The following is a 22,643-nucleotide window of genomic DNA, read 5'->3' on the forward strand; positions in this document are numbered from 1 at the left end:
ATCTGTCCTTGACTTGCCTCCTTTTATCTCAGATGTGGAAGAGTTCCTACTCTTTTTAAGATTAGTACATTAGTCTATACATTAGATTCCATCTCTCTCTGCTTTTGCATTTTGTCTGTTATTTTTCCTCTTGCCTGGTTATCCAGTCTCTCTCCATTGGCTCTTTATGAAACGTACTCAGATCCTTTTGATTTTCAAATACTTCTCTTGATTATGTCTCACATTTAATGATTATGTCTCATTTTAATGGAGTGATGGTTGAGCATATAGGGAAAAGGATTAGAATTTTTCAGTCTCTGCAAGTTGCTGTCTTCCAAGCCCCCCAGTGACATAACTGTACAGTACTGTAATAAGCAGGCTAGAAGTAACCTTTCCTTCCCTTCTTTGTCTTCAGATGTGGGAAAGAATCCAGTTAAAGGAGTAAGATACCAATCCCACATACACCACATAATATTTTGGGGTATTTAGGTTACCTATCCTCCCAGTGGAAAATTAAGTAGTAACTCCTATTTCATTCATGCAGACAGACACACACATACAATCTACCAGTGACTAGAAACTCAATACTGTAGGTTCTGTTTCACCAAAAGAGTTAATTTTCTTTTATGTCAAGTCTAATCTTTCCACAAATATTATCTGTTCCATTTCAAGGCTAACGCATTGATTGACTTTTCTCACACTGTTCTCTTTTTCCTTTCCTTTTCCACTTGATAAAATTCTTGATAAAATTCTCTTGATAATTGATAAAGATTTCTTGATAGATTTCTGCATTTTCACCTTTAATGTTTCATGTTTTATCTTTGTGTTTTTTCCTTTGCTGTTTCAGATTTCATTCTCTCTTTAGCTCACAGTAAGTCTGGGTTTTGCTCCCGTCTTCCTTTGTCTCATCCAAGACTTCACTGTTGCCATGTCCAATGAATTCCCTTTATCTTTTCCCCTGCACTGACTTTGTTTTCCTTTTATTACTTGTTATGTGTTATTTTGTAAATCGTCTTTAACCGTTTTGGTAAATAGAGGGAATGAGTATAAATTACAAATTAAAAAATTAATCTTGTATTTGTTCTTGAAACTTTGATATTCTTTGATCCTTCACTCAAGATATTGTTTGCTGTCTCAGTGACCATTGTTTTGCTCCACCTCTTCCATACATCATATGTAGTCTGCCTTTTTTCTCTTAAGCTTTTTTTTTTTTTTCTTTCAGTATTATGAAAATTTGTAATGAGGTTCGTGTTCAGTTCAGTTCAGTTGCTTAGTTGTGTCCGACTCTGTGACCGCATGGACTGCAGCAGGCCAGGCCTCCCTGCCCATCACCAGCTCCTGGAGTTTACCCAAACTCATGTCCATTGAGTCGGTGATACCATCCAACCATCTCATCCTCTGTCGTCCCCTTCTCTTCCCGCCTTCAGTCTTTCCCAGCATCAGGGTCTTTTCAGATGAGTCAGTTCTTCGCATCAGGTGGCCAAAGTATTGGAGTTTCAGCTTTAGCATCAGTCCTTCCAGTGAACACCCAGGACTGATCTCCTTTAGGATGGACTGGTTGGATCTCCTTGCAGTCCAAGGGACTCTCAGGAGTCTTCTCCAACACCTCAGTTCAAAGGAATCAATTCTTCAGCGCTCAGCTTTCTTCACAGTCCAACTCTCACATCCATACATGACTACTGGAAAAACCATAGCCTTGACTAGACAGACCTTTGTTGGCAAAGTAATGTCTCTGCTTTGCTATCTAGGTTGGTCATAACTTTCCTTCCCAGGAATAAGCTTCTTGGCTGCAGTCACCATCTGCAGTGATTTTGGAGCTCAAAAAAATAAAGTCTGTGACTGTTTCCCCATCTGTCTGCCATGAAGTGATGGGACCGGATGCTGTGATCTTAGTTTTCTGAATGTTGAGCATTAAGCCAACTTTTTCATTCTTCTCTTTTGTATTAGTCCTCTAGATTCAAGAATCAAAAGTTCGCCACATTTGCTTTATATTTTTCTTTGCTGGAATATTTTAAATTGTACCTCAGACCTCATGTCTTCTCTCCCAATAGAAGCATAAGCTTTGCTCTTTAAATATTACTCTCTGTAGCCTCTTTAAATATTGCTCTCTGTAGCCTCTCTGTAGGTTTACCTCCCTACCTTTATCATTGTATTTGTTCTCCTTAGAGAATCTTCTTTATTCCAGTGGTTTCATGTACTGATACTGATAACTTTGAAGTCTATATCTACACTTGCATTATAGGTCAATATTTAAATTTTTTTGGTGTATTTCTCCAGGTGACCAAAATTTTAAAATGTCTAAAATATTAATACTCATTCCCTCTGATCTTTATGCCTATTTTTCCTTATTTTTTTAAAAACTTCTCTGTATCATTATCACACAGTTCTTCTAGTAGTTTTTTAAGTTTCGGAGTCGTCTTTTGTTTTCTCCCTTTTCTTCATATTCAGTATTTAATCAGCTCTCAAGTCCCCATCAGTCCATGTACACCTCAGTCCTTTCCATTCAGGGCTTACTTTTGCCATTCTGCTTTAGGTCTTCATCTTTCATCATTTTTCACCTAATAGTTTCCCAGCTATGTCTCCTTAGTGTCTTCTCTTTCTCATCTTTTTTTTTTTCCTGCTCAGAATTTCTCAGCTCTGTTGTTTTCATAAGTTAAAAAAACCCAAACAATAAACTCTTGAGTTTTAAAAACTGATCATGTTGTTAAGGAGGGCAGCAACCTGGTCTTATTCTAGCTGTACCATCTTTCTAGTTTATAAGTGGATACTGTGCTTGAAACTCTACCTACATTCATGAAAATATTGCTTACTATTCTTTTATTGTTTAATTTTTATAATATTAAGTCACCAACTGGAATCATTAAAGATCCTTTTTGTAGAATACTAAATTAAAAAAAAAACCTAATTACTATCGTAAAAGATCTTGGTTGCTTTTAACGTCTAAAGATGAAGCAGCCGCTCACTGGTAGGGCCAGGCAAAATTTATATAATCTATTGTTACTGTAAATATGTCATTTTCTTTGGCAATAAAATATTAGTATTGTTATTGTTGTTTTAGTTTAGATTTCATGAAACTTGTTTTTAGTAGCTTGACTTGTGAAACTGCCAAGACAGTATATTTTAGATACATACTAAACCTGATACTAATCTTCTCATTATTAACATGTTTCTAATTTTCTTTTAGGACCAGTTTGGACAACACATAAAATCAGATGTGCACTTGAATTTTTATGTTTATTATGGTCCTGATCGTGTTAGAGACCCGACCTTGCTTTCAAAACAGGATATTGTTTTGACTACATACAATATTTTAACTCATGACTATGGTGTAAGTGTGTTGATACTCAGAGATTTTCAGAAGTTGAATTTAAGAAATTGCTTCAGGTTTCTAAAGTGTTCTAAAATTTAGGCTTTATACTCTTCCCTTTTTCCTTTCTCACTATATAAGAAATAAATAGGAAATTTTTTAAGTAAAATATTTTATTAAAATTAATTTCACCTGCATCTTGTTACTTAAAAGTGTGGCTACTGGAAAATTGAATATGACATATGTGCTTGCACAACATTCCTGTTAGTGCTGTTCTAGACCCTTTTTTTTAGAACCATTCACGTGCATACTTATCCACATAATTTAGTATATAATTTCAGGAACTGGTGGGAGTGCTCTGAATCCATTCTGTGGGCTCTACCTCCAAATTAAGGATCTCTGTTTCCGGAGTTGATGAGTTTCTTTAGATGTGGAATTTGCCACATCATCACTGCACAGATGGAGAAACTTGAGCATCAGGCTGCCCTTCCAGCCATGATTACAGCTAGTGCAGGGACCTTGTCCTCTGATCTTCTGGGGTGTGGGGCTGCTTGGCCCTCATGTACAGGTGTGGAGGGCAGGCCCTGGGAGTCACCTCTTAGAGGGTGATGCTGTGTTCTGCCTCTCTAGTTGCCACAAGAGAAAATTGTTTTTTTAATATGTTGCCAATAAAAAAGAAAGTTCAACTTCCTTTAGATAATAATTTAGGAATATTTTGTATTTAGACCACTTAAATTTTTAAATTTGAATTTAAGTGTATCCAGCAATTTGTCAGTGAATTCTTTTTCTAATTTGGAATATTGTTTTCAGTCACAATGATTTGATAATTGTTTATTTAAAAGTAAGCTTTTTTAATATCTGAAACTTAGGAGTTTCTCAATTCATTTAGGATTCTAATTGTCTAATTCCAGCTGTTAAGTGAAAATGTTCTCCAAAACAGTTTATTATAAAAATTTTAGTCTTCAGGTAAGAACATTGATTTTTACATAAAAAAGTCATTCTGTTGTATTCAAATAATTCTTAGAGCTGACATATGTCATATGTTTGACTCTGAGGCATGGTAAGTTAGTGTTTGATCTCAGCAGAAAGCTGGACGACCTGGGTTTGAATGCTAGCTCAGCACTTCCTACCTGTGGTACTTTGAGCAACATATACCATACCTTGCTGCTTCAATTTTCTCATTTGTAAAATAGGAATAATAATACTTTATAAGTTTGTGAATATTCAATAATGTATGTAACGCTTAAAGAAGTACCTACCACATAGTAAGTGATGATATTAAAAAATAAGAACTAATATTATTATCAAATTACATAAAGTATTATTTTAATTTCCTGTGTTTTTAATTCATATGAAATATTTATTTTAGACTAAGGGCGATAGTCCATTACATAGCATAAGGTGGCTAAGAGTGATCCTGGATGAAGGACATGCCATACGAAATCCAAATGCTCAGCAAACAAAAGCTGTACTCGATTTAGAAGCAGAAAGAAGATGGGTTTTGACAGGTAATGATATGGATTTTGAGATAGCATATACTTTAGAAAAGTTAATTCCAAAATACATATTGTTAAGTAAGTTATGAGGTAACTTGTAAATTTGAAGTGGATATAAAGTCTCTCTATAGAAATCATTTAATAAGACTTTTTTTCATAACTGCCCATGATACAGCAACATTTGAATTATAGTTTATTTATAGAGCAGTTACCAGAATAATTTCTCAACATTGGATTTGACACTTTAATTCTCCAATCAGAATCTTGGTTTCTCTGCTTCCTATCTTGGAGCTTGTTTGCTATATGTGAACCTGTACTGGAAGATGGGGACAAGAATATAAACTCAAAAATTAGTTTTTTTCTTCTTGTTAGTGTTGCTGATTTAAAAATCTGATAAGCAAATGTTCTTGATAATGGGAAAGTTAAGTTTATGGGCTCTGTGTTGTTTTTGTTAGTATAGCAAGTGAGAGCCAAAAGTTAGAGCCAGACTGGATTTTGAGATTATGGATATGTTTAACAAAGCATTATAGTCACAGCTTAATAGTGGGTATGCTTAGGACTAAGTGCCCATTTTCAAGTGTTGTCTCAGTTAGTTGGGCCAGGTGGATATTTTGATTGTGTACTCTTGCTGTAGAATTGTAAGAGTTTTCTGTTCTTTTTAGGCACTCCAATTCAGAATTCTTTAAAGGACTTGTGGTCTCTTCTTTCCTTTTTAAAACTTAAACCATTTGTTGATAGAGAATGGTGGCATAGAACAATACAGCGTCCTGTCACAATGGGAGATGAAGCTGGACTTAGGTAAGTCATTTCACAACTGATAGCTACAAATAATTGTTAGCAGCTTGAACCAGTTGCCACTTTCATTACCATTTTAACCTGACTGTTGTGGCTTTCCTCTCCAAAATATGTTTACAGCTTAATGCATTTGACTCTCAAAATCTAATGGTTCTTGGTTATGGAGATGAAAATTTCTAACTATCACTGAAAGGTTCACCTGGCTTTCCCCTGATTTTAGTCAAAACTGTGAAGAAAAAGCAGAGCTAGATGGTCGTTGTGTATTGCTCTTACCCTCAAAACCACCATTAATAAACAGTAATACAGAGAATCCAATACGCACTAAATTTTCATAACTTAGTGATAAGTTTTAAGCTTTAGATAGTTTTAGGTAGTGATAATTAAATGATGTGATAATACAGTGGCATCACCAAGAGTTTCTGCAAGAGAGAAAGTTGTTTCTGGTGGGAACATAAAAGTCAACTTGGTGATAGCCATTTTAAAAGCAAGGTATTTGGCTAACGTGGTTCAGATTTTTTGCTACAGTGGTGGGTTTCAGACAGGGTTTAGGATTCATTAGCAGTTTGTGAAATCATAAAGATGGCAGCTAGCATTATAGCTGTTCATTAAAGAAAATGAAGTAGAGTAGAAGGTTTAATAAAACAGCAGCATGTATCACATACAGTATCGTTTTGTGAAATATTCATTTCTGTCGTGTGTGTTTGTGTATGTTTGTTGATAGAGTAAAATAGACTTCTTACTGTGAGTTATAGTGAAAAAGGTTCAAAAGCCACTAACCTAGCTTGCAGTATTGCCTACTTGATTCCTTAGAATCAACTATTTGAATTCTAATTTAAGAAATTGTATTTATATTTCAGTGTTAGGAAAATACCTTTTTTTAAAGAGTTGATATGCTTCTTTTTTTCCCTGATACTGAGAAACGAGAATGTAAAGGTTGTAGAATCTAAAAAGGTATTTATCCCTCTTCTGAATTGTCACATCATGTTTTTATTTTTGGTATTCATTACTTTATAAAAATTATTTATGTACCTTGATTTTCATATTGCTGGAGAAAGTTTTTGAAGATACGATCTTACTCATATTTATGAACTTATGATACTTAGTATAATGTCTTGTGCTTAATAGGTACTTATTAAGAATTTGAGTGTCAAACATTGGGTGATATAGTTGACAGAATTGAGAAGTAAAAAGGGTTAGTGATTAGAAAAATGGGGAGACGAGTGTAAGAAAAATAAGGACAGAATAAAAGATTAAACTGTGACAGGTACTGAATTGAGAGCAAATTTAGATGCATTTTGTTCCTCTAATTTTCTCTGTAGAATATGTCTGTCATTATCAGATTGGATAAAAATCCCTAAAGGTTTTTTTTTTAAAATCTTTACTAAGTTTATAAAACTAACAGATTAATATATTTATTTTTGTTCTCATTGAATCAACTTATGTAGGTTTAAAAAATTATATAATTATTTATTTTACTTTGACTAGGCGTTTGCAGTCCCTAATTAAAAATATTACACTTAGAAGAACAAAGACAAGCAAAATTAAAGGAAAACCTGTTTTGGAGTTACCAGAACGTAAAGTATTTATTCAGCACATTACACTTTCAGATGAAGAGAGAAAGATTTACCAGTCTGTGAAAAATGAAGGCAAAGCTACTATTGGAAGGTATGGAGAAAGAAAGTCATTTTAGAAATTAGGTTTTTTCTTTGTTAACTTTAATTGAAGAACCTTTTTAGAAATATAAGTTATAAAAGCCTTCAGTACACTGAAGTATAATTTGTTTTTAAGTGTTTAAACTACTTTTTTACAAATTAATAGTTGGAGTGAAATAGTATTATAATTCACCAGGTAAGTAACTCCTACAGTTAGGGAAAAAAGTTTATGTGAAATTGCAAGTTTTGAATTGCTAGTCAGAAGACCTTGCTTGCTTCTATTCCTGTTTTTGTGACATGGGAGAAGATTAAAAGCATTGAAAGAAGTATACATAGGAAAAATAAACCTATTAAGGACTAAAGCTTGAAATTTTTATAGCATTCAGGGAAGATGATTTCACCAAGAAGGTAATATGTGGGAAAGGATTTAAAGAAGACTGGGGCTAGGAGACATTTCTGGCAGAGGGGACCAGCAAGTGTAAAGGTCCTGAGTTGGGAGCAAACTTGAGGAACGTGAGCAACAAAGAGGCACGTGTGACTGGATAATGTGAGCACGGTGGAAAATGGTAACGATGGTAGAGAGCTGTTGGAGTAGGGCGGGTGACAGTTATGTAAGGCACTGTGGCATATTTCAGGAACTTTGGCTTTTATTGTTGATGAGATTTAGGAACCTCTGAAGTGTTTTGAACCACAAGAGTGACTTAATTTTATTTTTATTTTAAAGTATCACTGGCTGTTGTGTTATTTAGGAATAAGGCAAAAATAGGGAGAATAGTCGGGACTTCTCAGGTGGCGCTAGTGGTAAAGAAACTGCCTGCCAGTGCAGGAGACATAAGAGCCGCAGGTTCGATCCCTGGGTTGGGAAGATCCCCTGGAGGAGGGCACGGCAGCTCACTCCAGTATTCTTGCCTGAAGAATCCCCATGAACAGAGAAGCCTGGTGGGCTACAGTCCATAGGGTTGCAAAGAGTCGGACATCACTGAAGTGAGTTAGCACAAGGAGAACAGTGGCAGTCATCAAAGTAAGAGATAATGGTGTTTTTTTTACTGCATTAGTAGTGATGAGGAGGGTGAGAGATGCCTAGATTTTGTTATATTTTGAAGGGAGAGTCAACAGAACTTGCTGATTTATATAGTGTGGGGTGTGAGAGAAGTGGAAGATTACTGCAAGGTTTTTCACGTGAGTGACTAGAAGGATGAAATTGCCATTTGCAAAATATGTCTATGGGAGAAGCAGAATTTTTTCAGGGAAAATAAGAAACTATGCTTTGGACACACTGATTCTGTGATCCTTGTGTGTTTTCCAAGTGGAGATGTCACATACTCGGTTGGATATGAGGTTAGAGTTCATAGGAATTATCTTGGTTTGATACAAATTTGAATCACCTGTGTGTAAATGATAATTAAAGCCAGGGGACTGGATAAGGTCACCAAGAGAGTGAGTGAAGTTAGAGAAGAGTTCTAACAAGACAGAAGTAGCTGGTGAGGTAGGAGGAGGCTTCTACTTCAGTTTCTGGCACTCTTAAACTGAAATAATGATTTTCAGTGTAAGAAGTGATGCCAGGAAGTAGTTAAGACTATTGGTAAATGTTATTGTGTTTGAAATGTTGAAAAAAATAATTTTATTGAAACTGTTCTTAAAGAAATATTTTAAAAATATCTAAATAGGTAATACATTTACAAACATTGAGCAGTTACTAGGTGTTAATGCAGTCATCAGAGAGTGCTTTATGTGTATTAATTCACAGCAATTCTATTAAGTCAGTACAAAGATTACCTACATTTTACTGAGGAAGACTCTGAGGCACGGAGGCAGTTAGTTGACTTACCTTGTGTCACACAGCTAGTGACAGAGCTGGTGCTTAAACTCAGGCAGTTTGATTCTAGAATTTGTAAGTTTAATCTTTTTTTTAAGTTTAATCTTTATATTGCCTGTTCCTTGCATTCTTGAATGTTGTTGTGTGTGTGCTCAGTTGCGTTTGACTTTTTGTGACTCCATGGACTGTGTAGCCCGCCTAGGTAAGAATACTGGAGTGAGTAGCCATTTCCTGCTCCAGGGGTTCTTCCCAACCCAGAGATCAAACCCAAGTTGCCTGTGTCTCCTGCATTGGCGGGTGGATTCTCTACTATTGTGCCACCTGGGAAGCCTGCATTCTTGAATACTGAGAAGCATTTGTTGCCATAATACTACCCTTGCTAATAATATCAGCACATGTGTATCATTCATTGTAGTTCAGCACTGTTGTAAATGCTTTGCATGTGGTAACTTTTTTAATATAGCAATCCTATTAGGTATGTATTATGCCACTGGTACAACTGAGGAAGCTCAAGGCACAGGTTGAGAAACCTGCCCAAGGTTTCACAGTTAAACTGACAGAATCAGGTTTTGAATTCAGATAGTTTAGCTCTGGAGTCTGTCCTCTTAACCGTTAGGCTATATTTCTTCTATTGCCTTAATACTTAAATATCAGATTGCCTTGGTATATAATGGTATATAATTTTTGAATCACTCATTCTTCCTTCAGAACCTTGATTGTCTTTTTTCTATATTTTATATTGAATCTTTCCCTTGAAAACCTTGATTTTATTTTTATTCTTTTCTTTAAAGTCCAGCAATTTCACCAGGACCTCTCTCTGTTGATTTTTTTTTTTTTCCTGAAGCAGGTGGTACTATTTAAATCTGTAGACTCCAGGATTCCCCTGTACCCACCTTTGGGAAAGTTTTCTTAAATATTGTTTTCTGCTCCATTATTTTATTTCTCTCTGTGTAGGTTGGATCGTCTTTGTTTTTCCATAGGTATCATTTTACTCTAATCTTTTATATCTTTCTGTTTAATTTTGCTTTTTTCAATCCGGTTCCCCACATTCTTTCCTGTGTTTTTATCAGTGACTAGTCTGGTGGCTCAGTGGTAAAGAATCCACCTGCCATGCAGGAGACAGGGGTTTGATACCTGTATGGGGAAGAATCCCTGGAGGAGGGCATGGTAACCCACTCTAGTATTCTTGCTTGGAGAATCCCATGGACAGAGGAGCCTGGTGGGCTACTGTCCATAAGGTCACAAAGAATCAGACGTAACTGCAGTGACTGAGCACACACGCACACAGTCTCTCTTATGCTGGCTTTCCTGTGGCTTTCTCTGATAGTTCACTTTTCTGTTTCTCACTCTTTAGCTGTACCAGCTCATTTTTGATCTCTGTTTTGTTTTGCCATACCTTTTCAAAGTTTTGTCTCTGCCTTAAGCTGTTGGTGTTTATTTTGGGAGGAACTGTTTTATCGAGTGGTGTTATCATGGCAGAATTTTTGGTCATAATTTTTAATTTGTTCTATGGAAACTTTTTTCTGGTGTTTTCTTTTGATGCTATTTGTTTTCTCCCTTGATCTGTGCTTATTATTACTCTTATATGAATGTCTTGAGTTCTTTCTGGACTAGCTATTTGCAAGAGATTCATCATACAAAGGGATAGGAATCATAGCTGTATCCTTGACTGGTAGGAAATATAGCCTATTTAATTATGACTCAGGGTTACATGTGAGTTCAACAGAGATTGGAAGCTTTAGGGTTCCCTATGATATGGAATGCTGTGCTTGTGGTATTTTCTGAAAGAAAAAAAAAAAGCACAGTAGGTCAGTGTGTTTCCTTGTTCAGTTTGTCTTCCCTCTGTCCTGGTATAAACTTGTCCTGGGATGTTCAAGCCATGAGCCATGCACCCTGTTTTTGTTTCTGCATGTAAGAGATGGTGGTTTTCTCCTTGGGGCATGCTGTCTGTATTGAAGAATTGTGCTCTGGCAGGTCTGCTTGAGATCTGCAGTCATATCTCTCACTATCTTCTTGTTTGACATTAACTGTAGTTTGCAGCCATTTCTCATATACTTTGCTTTATTGGTGTAAATCTCTCCTGGTTTCATTAAAGGTAAGAGTTTACTTTTCTGTTTTCCATTCTTGTTTTGAAGTGATTTCTAGGGAAGAAGAGAACAATACTATTTTTTTTTGTGTGTGTGTGTGTGTGTGCTGTTTTAGAATAGGAAATAGTATTGTTTACAGGCCTTCATAGTATTTAACATTTTTACCTCTAGGTATTTTAATGAAGGGACTGTCCTTGCACACTATGCAGATGTCCTGGGTCTTCTGCTTAGATTGCGGCAGATTTGTTGTCATACACACCTTCTTGCAAATGCAATGTCTTCCAGTGGTCCCTCAGGTAGGTAAATGTGATTGGTTTACACATTATATTTATTAGAGATATTTAAGTCAAAATAAGAAATTGTCCATGTGGCCTAAATTTGGTTTGTCAAATGGACATTGATTTTTAGTATAGGACTCAACTAGAAATATACTAAAAAATCTCTTTAACAATGAAATGGAATATTAATTAGGTTTTCCAGGATTTCCAATGATAGTCTTAGAAGAAAGGATCAAATTGCATCAGCCTTTTATTCTATGGTGGTACCTGCAGATTGTGTTGTAATATTGTTTCTGTGTAAGGTATGTTATGTGGAACTTCTGAATTTCTCTTAAAATTTCAAATTTAAATCATGCTTTTTATCTATGATAAAAAAATAAAAGACTAAGAACTACCCAAGCAAAACTTTTCCCTATATAAGGAAGATTAAGATTGTCTAGTCGTATTACAAGTCTTCCTCTGAAATTAATTATTCAGCGCTTTCTCTAGGGAATGATACACCTGAAGAACTACGAAAGAAGTTAATAAAGAAGATGAAGTTAATTCTGAGCTCAGGTTCTGATGAAGAATGTGCAATTTGCTTGGATTCTTTAATGGCTCCTGTCATAACACATTGTGCACATGTCTTCTGTAAGCCTTGTATTTGCCAAGTCATTCAGAATGAGCAGGTGAGTTTTACATCTAGTACAAATTTGGTGTTTGATGGTGTGGAGTTCCAGTGTTGAGTATAATGAAAATCCAAGCCCAGCAAAGACTATAAGGAGTTTTTCACTTGGGTTTGCTAGTGCACCTTTTATAGTTAATTTTCTCAGTGTTTATATTTCATGTAACTAAGCTCTTGTCATATAAAAAGACATAGCTTTGGAGGTACATTTCACAGTCAGTGTTTTAACTCTACTGACTCTTCAGATCATTTCTAAGAAATAGACTTATAATGTGAGACACAAAGGTAATTTAAAATTTTCTAGTAAAACAGGTCAATTTTTGTAATGCAGTTTTATATATCCACTGTATCTAAAATATAAAAATTATTAATGAGATGCCTTATATGACTTTTTTAAAACTTAGGAGTTCAAAATTCAGTGGTATTGTGCACTTAAAGCACATCTCAATTTGTCTTTGCCATATTTCAACAGCTTAGTTACCATGCCATGGCTATTGGACTGTTATATCTAGGTAGGTCTAAATTTATGTGAAGTGAAACAATCCTTTAAGCCATCCTTTTAAGGTATAACTTTTTTAAACATTTTTATGGAGAGGTAATATACATATAGGGGAAAATGCACGTCTTGATTGTACATAGTTTCAGAATCTTTTTTATTGTAATGGTATTTGGTATGTAGTTATTTTAGAGATAATGTTATTAGTATGCCTTGGTACAAAATAGATACAACAGACAACTAACTGCTTTGAATGAACCTGCTAGGACTTAACACATCTGAACTACTTTATAAGCTATTAAGAAGGAATTGTTTTTCTTCTAAAGAATAGTTTCAATTAGAGTGCTGTATTTTAATTAGCTCAAGAAACTTATTCATAGTTTATTTGTCTGAAAATAATATTTATTGTTTCAAGCTCTTGCTGCTAGTCGGGATTACCTACTTTTGTTCTCTTACCAATCCCGCTTCCTACATTAGAACATTATATCTGCCTGGAGTTCAGCATGTTCAGATTTATCTCAAATGGATGAATCTTAATAAAAGGTTTAATAAAATGCTATTAGGGATGTGGAATTTACCTTGCCTTTTAAACTTTTAAGGCAAATTTATATTTCTTTTCCTATGTTAAGTGTCACTCGTACTTTGTTCTTTCTTATATAGCCTCATGCTAAATGCCCTTTATGCAGAAATGATATACATGGAGATAGTTTAATAGAATGTCCTCCAGAAGAATTGGCATGTGACACTGAGAAAAAGTCTAATATGGAATGGACATCCAGTTCGAAGGTAAATATACATGTGAAAATATTTGAATATTTGTTTTATGTTTATATAAAGAAATAATCATATTTAAAAATAATAATTCTGCTTTTAATCTTGTCATTTGAGTATTATACTGTGTTGGTGGTTACTGGCTTTTTTTTTATATCTAGTGGTGAATTTAAGGGGAGAGAGAAAAGGTTCAGATTATGAAAAATATGATAGTCTCAATTTTTTAAAAAAATTAGTGGTCTTTTACATTTGCATTTTGGGGAGGTAATATGTCAGAACCTTTCTCTTCCCATTCAAAATGGAACCTAATGGGTGTCCTAATTTTTTTCAGATTAATGCTCTAATGCATGCATTGATTGATTTAAGAAAGAAGAACCCCAACATAAAAAGTTTAGTTGTTTCTCAGTTTACAACATTTCTGTCTTTAATAGAAACACCCCTCAGGTAAGATAAACAGTATTTTTCACTTTCAGCAAAAGGATAAATGTTTTAATTTGAATAGCAAAAAAAAATTATTTATGTTTTAGCAGTTTTATTCATTTCATCTAAAATAACAGTAACAATAAAGAATATTCCTGAGAACTTAGAATTTTAAAGTTTAGGTCCTGAATTTATAGGGAAAAAAGTTGACTGTAGAGCCTGACATATACAGTAGATGATTAGTACATATTTGTCAGAAGAAATGAATGAAAGAATTGGTTTAATGAAAAGATTACAATTACTTAACATATTTTTATAGTGTAGTAACTTCCTTGTCTCTTTTGTCCCTTCCATTAGAGCCTCTGGATTTGTATTTACCCGTTTGGATGGTTCCATGGCCCAAAAAAAAAGAGTTGAATCAATTCAGTGTTTTGAAAACACTGAAGCAGGGTCTCCAACTATAATGCTTCTATCCTTAAAAGCAGGTGGAGTTGGTTTGAATCTTTCTGCAGCTTCTCGAGTTTTTTTAATGGATCCAGTAAGTAATTTTACAGATTTTTGATCTGTTACTACCTCTTTACCAAATAGTTTCTTATTTTTTAACATACCTTTATAGTTGTAACTGATTGTGAAAATGCTTAGGCAAACTTCAGAAATAGTAACTTAGGAAATGTGTTTTGAGGGCTTTCTCTTTAAGTGCTTTACATATATCAACTGAAATTCTCACAACATCTCTGTGATTAGATCTTGTTACTTGTGCCTATTTTATAGGTGAGGAAACTGAAACTGAGATGTGAAATAACTTGCCCTATCACACAGCTAGTTAATACACAAATCAGGATCTGAGTCCATGTTCATAAGTATTGTGCTACGCTTTTCTACTGCTCTTCTATATGCAGAATATGTTTCTGTTATTTCTAATGCTTTAGGGAAGTGTTTTCATTGATTTGGCCCATGAATAATGAGATCCTACTTTGTATCAGGGAATCTTCCAGATGTGAAATCTGGCTGTAAACAGAATAGACAAAGTAGCCACCATCATGGTACTAATAGTCTCAAGCTTTAATGTGCATAAGAATTAAGAAATAACAACCTGACCTCTGTCCTCAAATTTAGGAGCTCCTAGATGAGACCCAGGAAACTGCATTTTTATATAGGTGCAGGTGGTCCAGCATTACAGTTTAGAAACAAATAACATTAATGGAATGTTTTGGGTGGATTTTAATGTCTGATACAGTGCAGTCACAGTGTGTGAAACAGGCTTAGGGATAGAGTGGGAGCTAAAACACGCTAAACTTGACTCATCAAACTGTGTGACTTAGAGTTGCACCCCATAGGAGCACTTTTTCTCGATTGTACAAAGGGCTTTTTTGGACTGGAAACCTTCTGAACTAATTCAGTTTCTAATTTGTATTGCATTCTGTTTTGGCTAGAGGAAAACCTGTTCTATTTCTGTGTAACCACAGACTTAATTAAGGTTTGTAGTTTTACCTTGCTGCCTGAAACTCAGAAAATTCATAACATAAAGAAATTTTACTAATATACAAATTTTGAATTATTCTGGATAGATAATCTAGTTGAAGCGTATACCTGTTACCAAGGTTTTTTTTTTCTTCACCTGAGGGTAACCTTTCCAGTAGTATCAGAGCCATAAGCCATACTCAGGCATTCATGGATTTCATGTTAATGCCATGGGGATGGCAGTGTCTATTGTATTTTCTTGACTTAGTTCTGTGGATGAAGTTTTAAATCTCTGCTGGAGTTCTGGTATTATGGTTATTATAAAAACTATGCATTGTAACTACAGATAATAATTCTAGAAGCTGATTTTTGGAACAGATTCCCAAATTTTTTTTCTTTGGTTATAATCTTAGTGCTTGATAAGAAAGAGGTTTTAATACCAAATAACAGTAATTTAATTAGTATTATAAAGTTGACCAGAGACTAAACTCTGAACAGTTATACTTTTAGAAAACTTACAGAATGTTTAGTAGTTTCATAGTAAGTTGATTGTTTATCATTGAACATTTTAAGTTTTCAGATATTGTTTCTAACTTTAAAACAAAAGCCAGGTCCCCAAAAAATAAGATTCAGTAGGAAAAAAAAATTGCTCATGAAAATCTTTTACCTCTTTATGGAGTATTATATAAAAGATAAATTTTGATATTTCATTATGAGCTTTTGATAAAGTTAATTGCTTCCTTCATCACTGCCTATGAGAATGGGAGCTATCAGTTTTCTATTACCATGAAATAAATTTTATTATACATCTTAGTCATACTTGATATATACTGCCATCTCACCATGAGGTTCCTAGACAAAGTACAGACAGCAAAAAGGAACATTTTATCTGGCCTCTTAGTATAATGGTTTCAAAGTGTGTCCATTTGCAAACTACAAAATATTCACAGAATATGACTCTTCAGTTTTAGAAAATCATAAGCTACATAAGTCCTTTAAATCTAACTTCTATACCAAAAAACAATCCCAAAATCAAATTATAGCAAGTTAATAGTTTAAAAAATCTCCTTTTCTCTAGATCTTAAGGGAACTTTGAAATGAAGAAAATAACTTCCTAAGTATAAATTGTACTGTGAACTTGTCATCTACTTATTCATTTATGATTTTGTTTCTGTTTTCTGTTGGTACTTTGTTGTATAAATTTTCCTTTTCTCCGAAACACCCTATTTTCAGCTTCAAGAATCATTCCATAGTTTAGTTTAAAATTTAACGATCCTACCCTTACAATTCATGATATTATTTCAAAACCACTTGACTCCTGTCTTCTAGACCGAAAAGCTCTATATCCTTGCTTATTCTTCCCTTTTCAGTGCTTCATTGTTTTATTCTTTACCATAAGAGAGTCCCTATGATACTTACGTTAATTAGCTAATGTTACTTTCTTAGATCAGTTTTGAAGTCAAACTGATTTCAAGTATATATATGGAAAATTATATTGCAAAGTCTTAAATAATGTTTAGGACTTTTGACTACTCCTGAAATCTTTTTTTGTACTTTTACATAATGAATGGAGGAAAATGAAGGAAAAAGAACCAAAGACCAGCAAAAAGGGAGAAAACTTTTTCATTAAATGGACTCACCTATCTTTTCTGATGTAAATTATTTCGGAGAGTGTATAAGCTTCCTCTGTTAAGCAAATATAATTTGACTTGAAAGTGGGTTGAGAAGAAACTGCAAAGATATTATTTGACTACTCAACAATCATTTATACTGTGTGGTTTCTATTTTTCAGACCCTCAATTAGATACTATAGGCAGTGGAGTGGAATGACAGGGGAGAGAATACCTGCCTATCATAGTAGTGATTGGGGAAGGCAGTCGGGGGGGGGGGGTGTGGATTGTTTTGTCCCCAGAACATTTATTAATATGTCATTATCTGAATTCATTCAGAAAGATTTCAGTCAGTAAAAGGTGCATGAATAATACTGCAACAAAAGGACTTGTATAGAACACATTCAGATTAGGGTGGTAGTGATGCAGTTCATGTTCTTACTAGGCCTGGAATCCAGCTGCTGAAGATCAGTGCTTTGACAGATGCCATAGACTTGGCCAGAAGCAAGAAGTTATTATCACAAAAGTGAGTTTTTAAGATACTTATTTTAAAATTAGGTTGTAAGATTTTAAAAACTACATAAATAGGGTGTGAATTTATTGTTATAAAAGATTGAAATAGAATTATGCAGAACTAACTATGAGGGTCATCTTTATTCTAGTCTTGTTAATTTTTTTTTTTTAATATATGAATTGCTTGCTTGTATCTTTTGCCAAGTTTTCATAAAGAACAAATATAGTTTTATAGTATAAAGGACTTTATAAATTCTGATTTTAAATGTTTTGTTATTATTGGAAATTTTTTATCCCAGGCTCTTGTTTATCTTTGAACTTTGTGTTTTTTTGTCATGAAAGTATAGAAATTTTTATGATTTAAAATGTCAGCCTTTTTCTTTATATCTCCTGGATTTTTGAGGTCTTGCTTAGAACAGAAGACTTTTATCTTCATATTTTAAAAATGAATCTTCTGTAAGTTATATAAACTGGAGGGGTGCTGTGCTTAGTCTGTCAGTCGTCTCTAACTCTTTGCAACCCCATGGACTGTAGTCTGCCAGGCTCCTCTGTCCATGGGGATATTCCAGGCAAGAATACTGGAGTGGGTTGCCATGCCCTCCAACAGGGGATCTTCCCAACCCAGGAATCGAACCCAGGTCTCATGCATTGTAGGTGGATTCTTTACCATCTGATCTACCACTGGAAGTAGTGTTTTATAAAAATATCAATAAAAACTGTCATGTTCAAACTTTGGAAAATGTTACCCCCCAAAATCTCCTGTAGTTGTGATTCTTTTGAAATATTTTACTTTTTGTTTATGATTCATGATATGGATCTAACTTTATTGTTTTCAGATGAAGAATTGTTTGTTACATTACCATTTTTAAGTCCATCTTTTTCTACCAATTTGAAATGTCACGTCTTCATAAACTAATTCATATATATTACATGGGTCTCTTTCTGGACTCTGTTCCATTTCATTGATCTCTTTTCCTATTCCCAGGACAATATTACTTTAATAATTTCTTTGGTTTTATAAAGTATGCCTTGATATCTAATAGAGCTTAGTGCTCTCATTACCCTTCTTTTTGAAAATTGTGTTGGTTTTCATTATTTAGTGATGAATTGAACTTTGGATTTGGATTATCAAATCCCATTTAAGAAATCTTATTTGGGATTTACTGAATTTATGAATAATTTGAAAACTGTATTCTTTATAAATAAGGAGTGTTCCCATATAAGAACTTAGTAACATTTTATAACACAATTTGTCATTACAGTAACTGGGACGTCTTATACAGTGTTAAATAGTAGTAATGATAGTAATCATTCTTGACTTATTCCTATCTTTGTTGGAAATACTTTTATTGTTTTACATTAAGTATGGTGTTCTTGGTAAGTTTCTAGTAGATGTCCTTAATAAGATTGAGGACATTTGTTTCTAGGTCAATGAGGATTCTTTTTAAAATCAAAGATTTTAATCAGGAATAAATGTTGAACTTTATCAAATTCTTCTTTGGCATTTATTGAGATGATCACATTGTTTCTCTTTTAATTTTTTGAATTATACCGGATGATAGCATATTCTTTCTGGGAAAATCTTATTTGGCTTTTAAAATAGCCTGAATTTATTTTGCTAATATTTCAGCTACAGCATTGTCCATAAAGTTTGCTTTTTTTATATGTTGCTCTTATCTGATGACAGAGTTATAACATGTCCTTACAGCTATATTCTTTATACAGGAGAAATATACTGAGTAATAGGGAAAAATGGCGCTCATCTCTAGCTATCATATCACATTCTAATATTCCCACTGTATATTGAGAAAAAAGGGGAGAGTGAAACAATTTCTAATAGATTATTACTGATCATTTTTGACAGCTACATAATACTATAAGGAAGCAGATTCCTTTAGAGCATTATTTTCATTAGGTCTCATTTTTTTAATTAAAGAATTTAAGTATTGTGACCTAAAAAGTACCTAACCAATTTAACTTTGTTTTTCTTTTTACAGTTCATTGTGAAGGATTCTGTTGAAGAAAACATGCTGAAAATACAGAATACGAAGAGAGAACTTGCAGCTGGAGCCTTTGGAACTAAGAAAACAAATGCGAGTGAAATGAAACAAGCTAAAATCAATGAAATCAGAACTTTAATTGATTTATAAATTTGTGGAATTTGGTAAGGTCAGTTTAATCAGATACATACACAGGTTTTAGAAATGAGAAAAATGCAGTTCTAGAAATGATATCTAGGGTATGTCTTCGAAAAGGGGCATATTTTATATTAGTGAAGAGGTATTACTAATCGCCTTCTATATATGAACCTATTTTTAATGATATTTCAAATAGCAATAAGTTCTGTTATATGCCGTGGCCTAAAATAATTTTTTTGGGAGAAAAAGTTACTTTTATTCAACTTTTCATAGTATCTATGCTGAGTATTTTCATATATCGCCCAAGTACTCAGCTTTTTCATATGTCCAAAAAAGGTCAAACCTTTTATACTTTTGACCAAATAGAGAGTTATTTTCTATGTTGACACATTCGATTAGTCACCAAAGCCTCCCATTTGTGATGTTGTGGATTCACAATCCTTGTAAACGATTAATAAGTACACAGACTATACAAGAGATTGATTTTATTGGACCTTTGAAAACCATGTATGCATTCCAGAACATTAAATGAGAGACCAAAGTCCAGGTTAGCAAGTTACCTGGTTTTTGTTTGGTTTTGTTAATATATGTGTGTGTGTTTTGGTTTCTTTGTTTAGTTGTTTTTTCACAGTATCATTGAGATAAAGTTCAAATAAGTGACTTACAATTTTATGTTCATGAAAAAAAAATAGGGTTTGTGTTAGAGCACTATTTTCTCCATTTAGTCAGGTGGTACTGTTCTTTTTATTTAAATGTAACTTGATGTGTTAGTGTGTAAATACGGTCTGTGGGGATGAGAAGGAACCAGTTCTGCCCAATTTGATTTGACTATTTAAATTATGGAATTGCTGGATAGATATTTCTATATATAGATAATATTATTTATGTGCTTTAAAAAAAAACTTTATAAATTTTTATAATTCAGAAGACCTACTATATGTGAGAGGCATGATATCTGGATGGAAGTTGGGCTGGATGACCTCCAAAATTGTTTCAACTTTTAAAGACATCTTAATCCCTAAATGGAGAATTTTCTTTGATATTATGTTTAGAATCAGAGTTTGATTTTGGAACTTGAGTAATTCACCCTTACACCTACCTATAGAATCAGTCATCATTTTTCCTACTTTTTTGTTAATAATCAAACAGTAGGTGCCACAGAATTCTTGATGAGTCTTTTAGTCACATTTAAAACAAACTGTGACTTTATCAGTTAGGTTAGATGATAAGTGGTGTTTTTTCCTTAAGGGAAACTTTATTTTTAATCCAAAGGAGGAAGAAATTGATCACTGTAACAGGAGAAGCTTCCTGTTTGATGACACAAATTTAAGAACACCTTATATTTTACTTACAGTGTTGGAAGTGACTTCACTGAAAGATAAGAGGAGATTGGAGGCAGGGTTGTATTCTAGGGCACACATCTTAGATTTAACACATATTTTATCACCAGCTAAATCCTTCCCTTCTCTGAGCCCTATCCTTTGCTCTAACGGAACAGTGGATTAGATAGCAAGAATCTTCCCAGACCTTTTTCTCTTCAGCAGCTAGTGATAAAAAGGACCAATAGACCTTGCTGTGACGATGAGAATGGAATTATAATTTGAGTTTGGTTCACTAGCATAAGGAGTGATAGAGAAGAACTAGCAAAAAAAATCAAGTTGATCAGGATCTCATAAAACGATATATGGGTTCTCAATATACCAATACTCCTGTGAGATTAAGTATAAAAAGAGTTCGCAGCAAAAAACACACTCTACTATCCTTGCTTACAAAGGCAAAACCTTACAAACTCACTGTAAAGTGAAGACTGCTTCTTTACCCAAACATTTACAGACGTGTTTTTAAACACATTCATAATGATAAACGTGGCAAGTCATTTAAAACAATACCTTTTTGGTTTTGTACAGTTCCATTAAGTGGTGTTAAATAAAAAACAAATTCATCCTATGAAAATATATAAACTACTGGAATGAAAAGTTCACATTATGTTTATGCCGTTAACTCTGTTTCATTATTATGTAGAATAATAGCTTTAGAAATATCTTGAAAATACTGTGTTTCTACTTGTGGTTCAAACTGGATTTTGTTTTAAATTTAAAATTAATAAACGTTTCAAAAATTATTACTTTCTCAGTGTCATATTTTAATGAGTACTTGTTCTTTAAAGAATATTTAATCTTTATAAGTCTCATATTTCTGTTAAGATGTCTATTTTATAGAATTATTTTTTACTGACAGTACATAAAAAGTACTACAAGTAGATGAGAAAAATTGACTCATATTCCTACCCTTTTTTAATTTTACTAAATTTCAGTTTAACTGACTTTCATGTTTAGAACTCAGTGTATATATTTTAAAATTTTAAGTATCTTGATCTTAAACATTGGTTTCAATTATTTTTATTTTCCTATCAGGCAGAAAAAAAGGAGCTGTGATAACAGCTATGTATAGTGGTATACTAGATAACCACTATGGATTATAGACTTTGCCTTTATTACAGCTCCAGATTGGGAATATCAAGAAAATAATCATTTTATGTTTAAAACTAGTAAGTACCAATAAAATTATACTCAGGTAATGCATATTTTCTTTTGTGGGATATAAAAGGCCTTCACTAGTGTATTTTTTTAAGTAAGTAATTTTAATTGGAGGCTAATTACAATACTGTAGTGCTTTTTGTCATACATTGACATGAATCTGCCACGGGTGTACATGTGTTCCCCATCCTGAAACCCCCCCTCCCACCTCCCTCCCCATCCCATCCCTCAGGGTCATCCCAGTGCACTGGCCCTGAGCACCCTGTCTCATGCATCGACCTGGACTGGCGATCTGTTTCACATATGGTAATATACATGTTTCAGTGCTATTCTCTTAAATCACCCCACCCTCTCTCACTTTCTCCCACAGAGTCCAAAAGTCTGTTCTTTACATCTGTGTCTCTTTTGCTATCTCGCATATAGGGTCATCATTACCATCTTTCTGAATTCCATATATTGCATTAATATACTGTACTGGTGTTTTTCTTTCTGACTTACTTCACTGTGTATAATAGGCTCCAGTTTCATCCACCTCATTAGAACTGATTCAAATGCATTCTTTTTAATGGCTGAATAATATTCCATTGTGTATATGTTTACCACAGCTTTCTTATCCATTCGTC

At 33.8% G+C, this 22,643-nt stretch overlaps 1 protein-coding gene across 2 annotated transcripts in view; it reads left to right on the forward strand.

Moving 5' to 3' along the window:
• The window catches only part of HLTF (helicase like transcription factor), a 60,303-nt gene extending 38,698 nt beyond the window's left edge, over positions 1-21,605 (forward strand). For both annotated transcript variants that reach the window (XM_055412077.2, XM_055412084.2), the window contains exons 15-25: positions 3,164-3,307; positions 4,656-4,794; positions 5,445-5,580; positions 7,063-7,242; positions 11,304-11,428; positions 11,900-12,078; positions 13,231-13,356; positions 13,673-13,785; positions 14,119-14,299; positions 17,278-17,358; positions 19,343-21,605. In XM_055412077.2, coding sequence (XP_055268052.1) covers positions 3,164-3,307; positions 4,656-4,794; positions 5,445-5,580; positions 7,063-7,242; positions 11,304-11,428; positions 11,900-12,078; positions 13,231-13,356; positions 13,673-13,785; positions 14,119-14,299; positions 17,278-17,358; positions 19,343-19,495 — 1,557 coding nt within the window. In that variant the 3' untranslated portion in view covers positions 19,496-21,605. The remainder of the gene's footprint in view (positions 1-3,163; positions 3,308-4,655; positions 4,795-5,444; positions 5,581-7,062; positions 7,243-11,303; positions 11,429-11,899; positions 12,079-13,230; positions 13,357-13,672; positions 13,786-14,118; positions 14,300-17,277; positions 17,359-19,342) is intronic.
• Positions 21,606-22,643: the final 1,038 nt, after the last annotated feature.

This window comes from Moschus berezovskii, chromosome 1 (assembly GCF_049115385.1).
Source record: "Moschus berezovskii isolate FMDL1 chromosome 1, NW_MosBer_1.0, whole genome shotgun sequence".
Taxonomy (NCBI): domain Eukaryota; kingdom Metazoa; phylum Chordata; class Mammalia; order Artiodactyla; family Moschidae; genus Moschus; species Moschus berezovskii.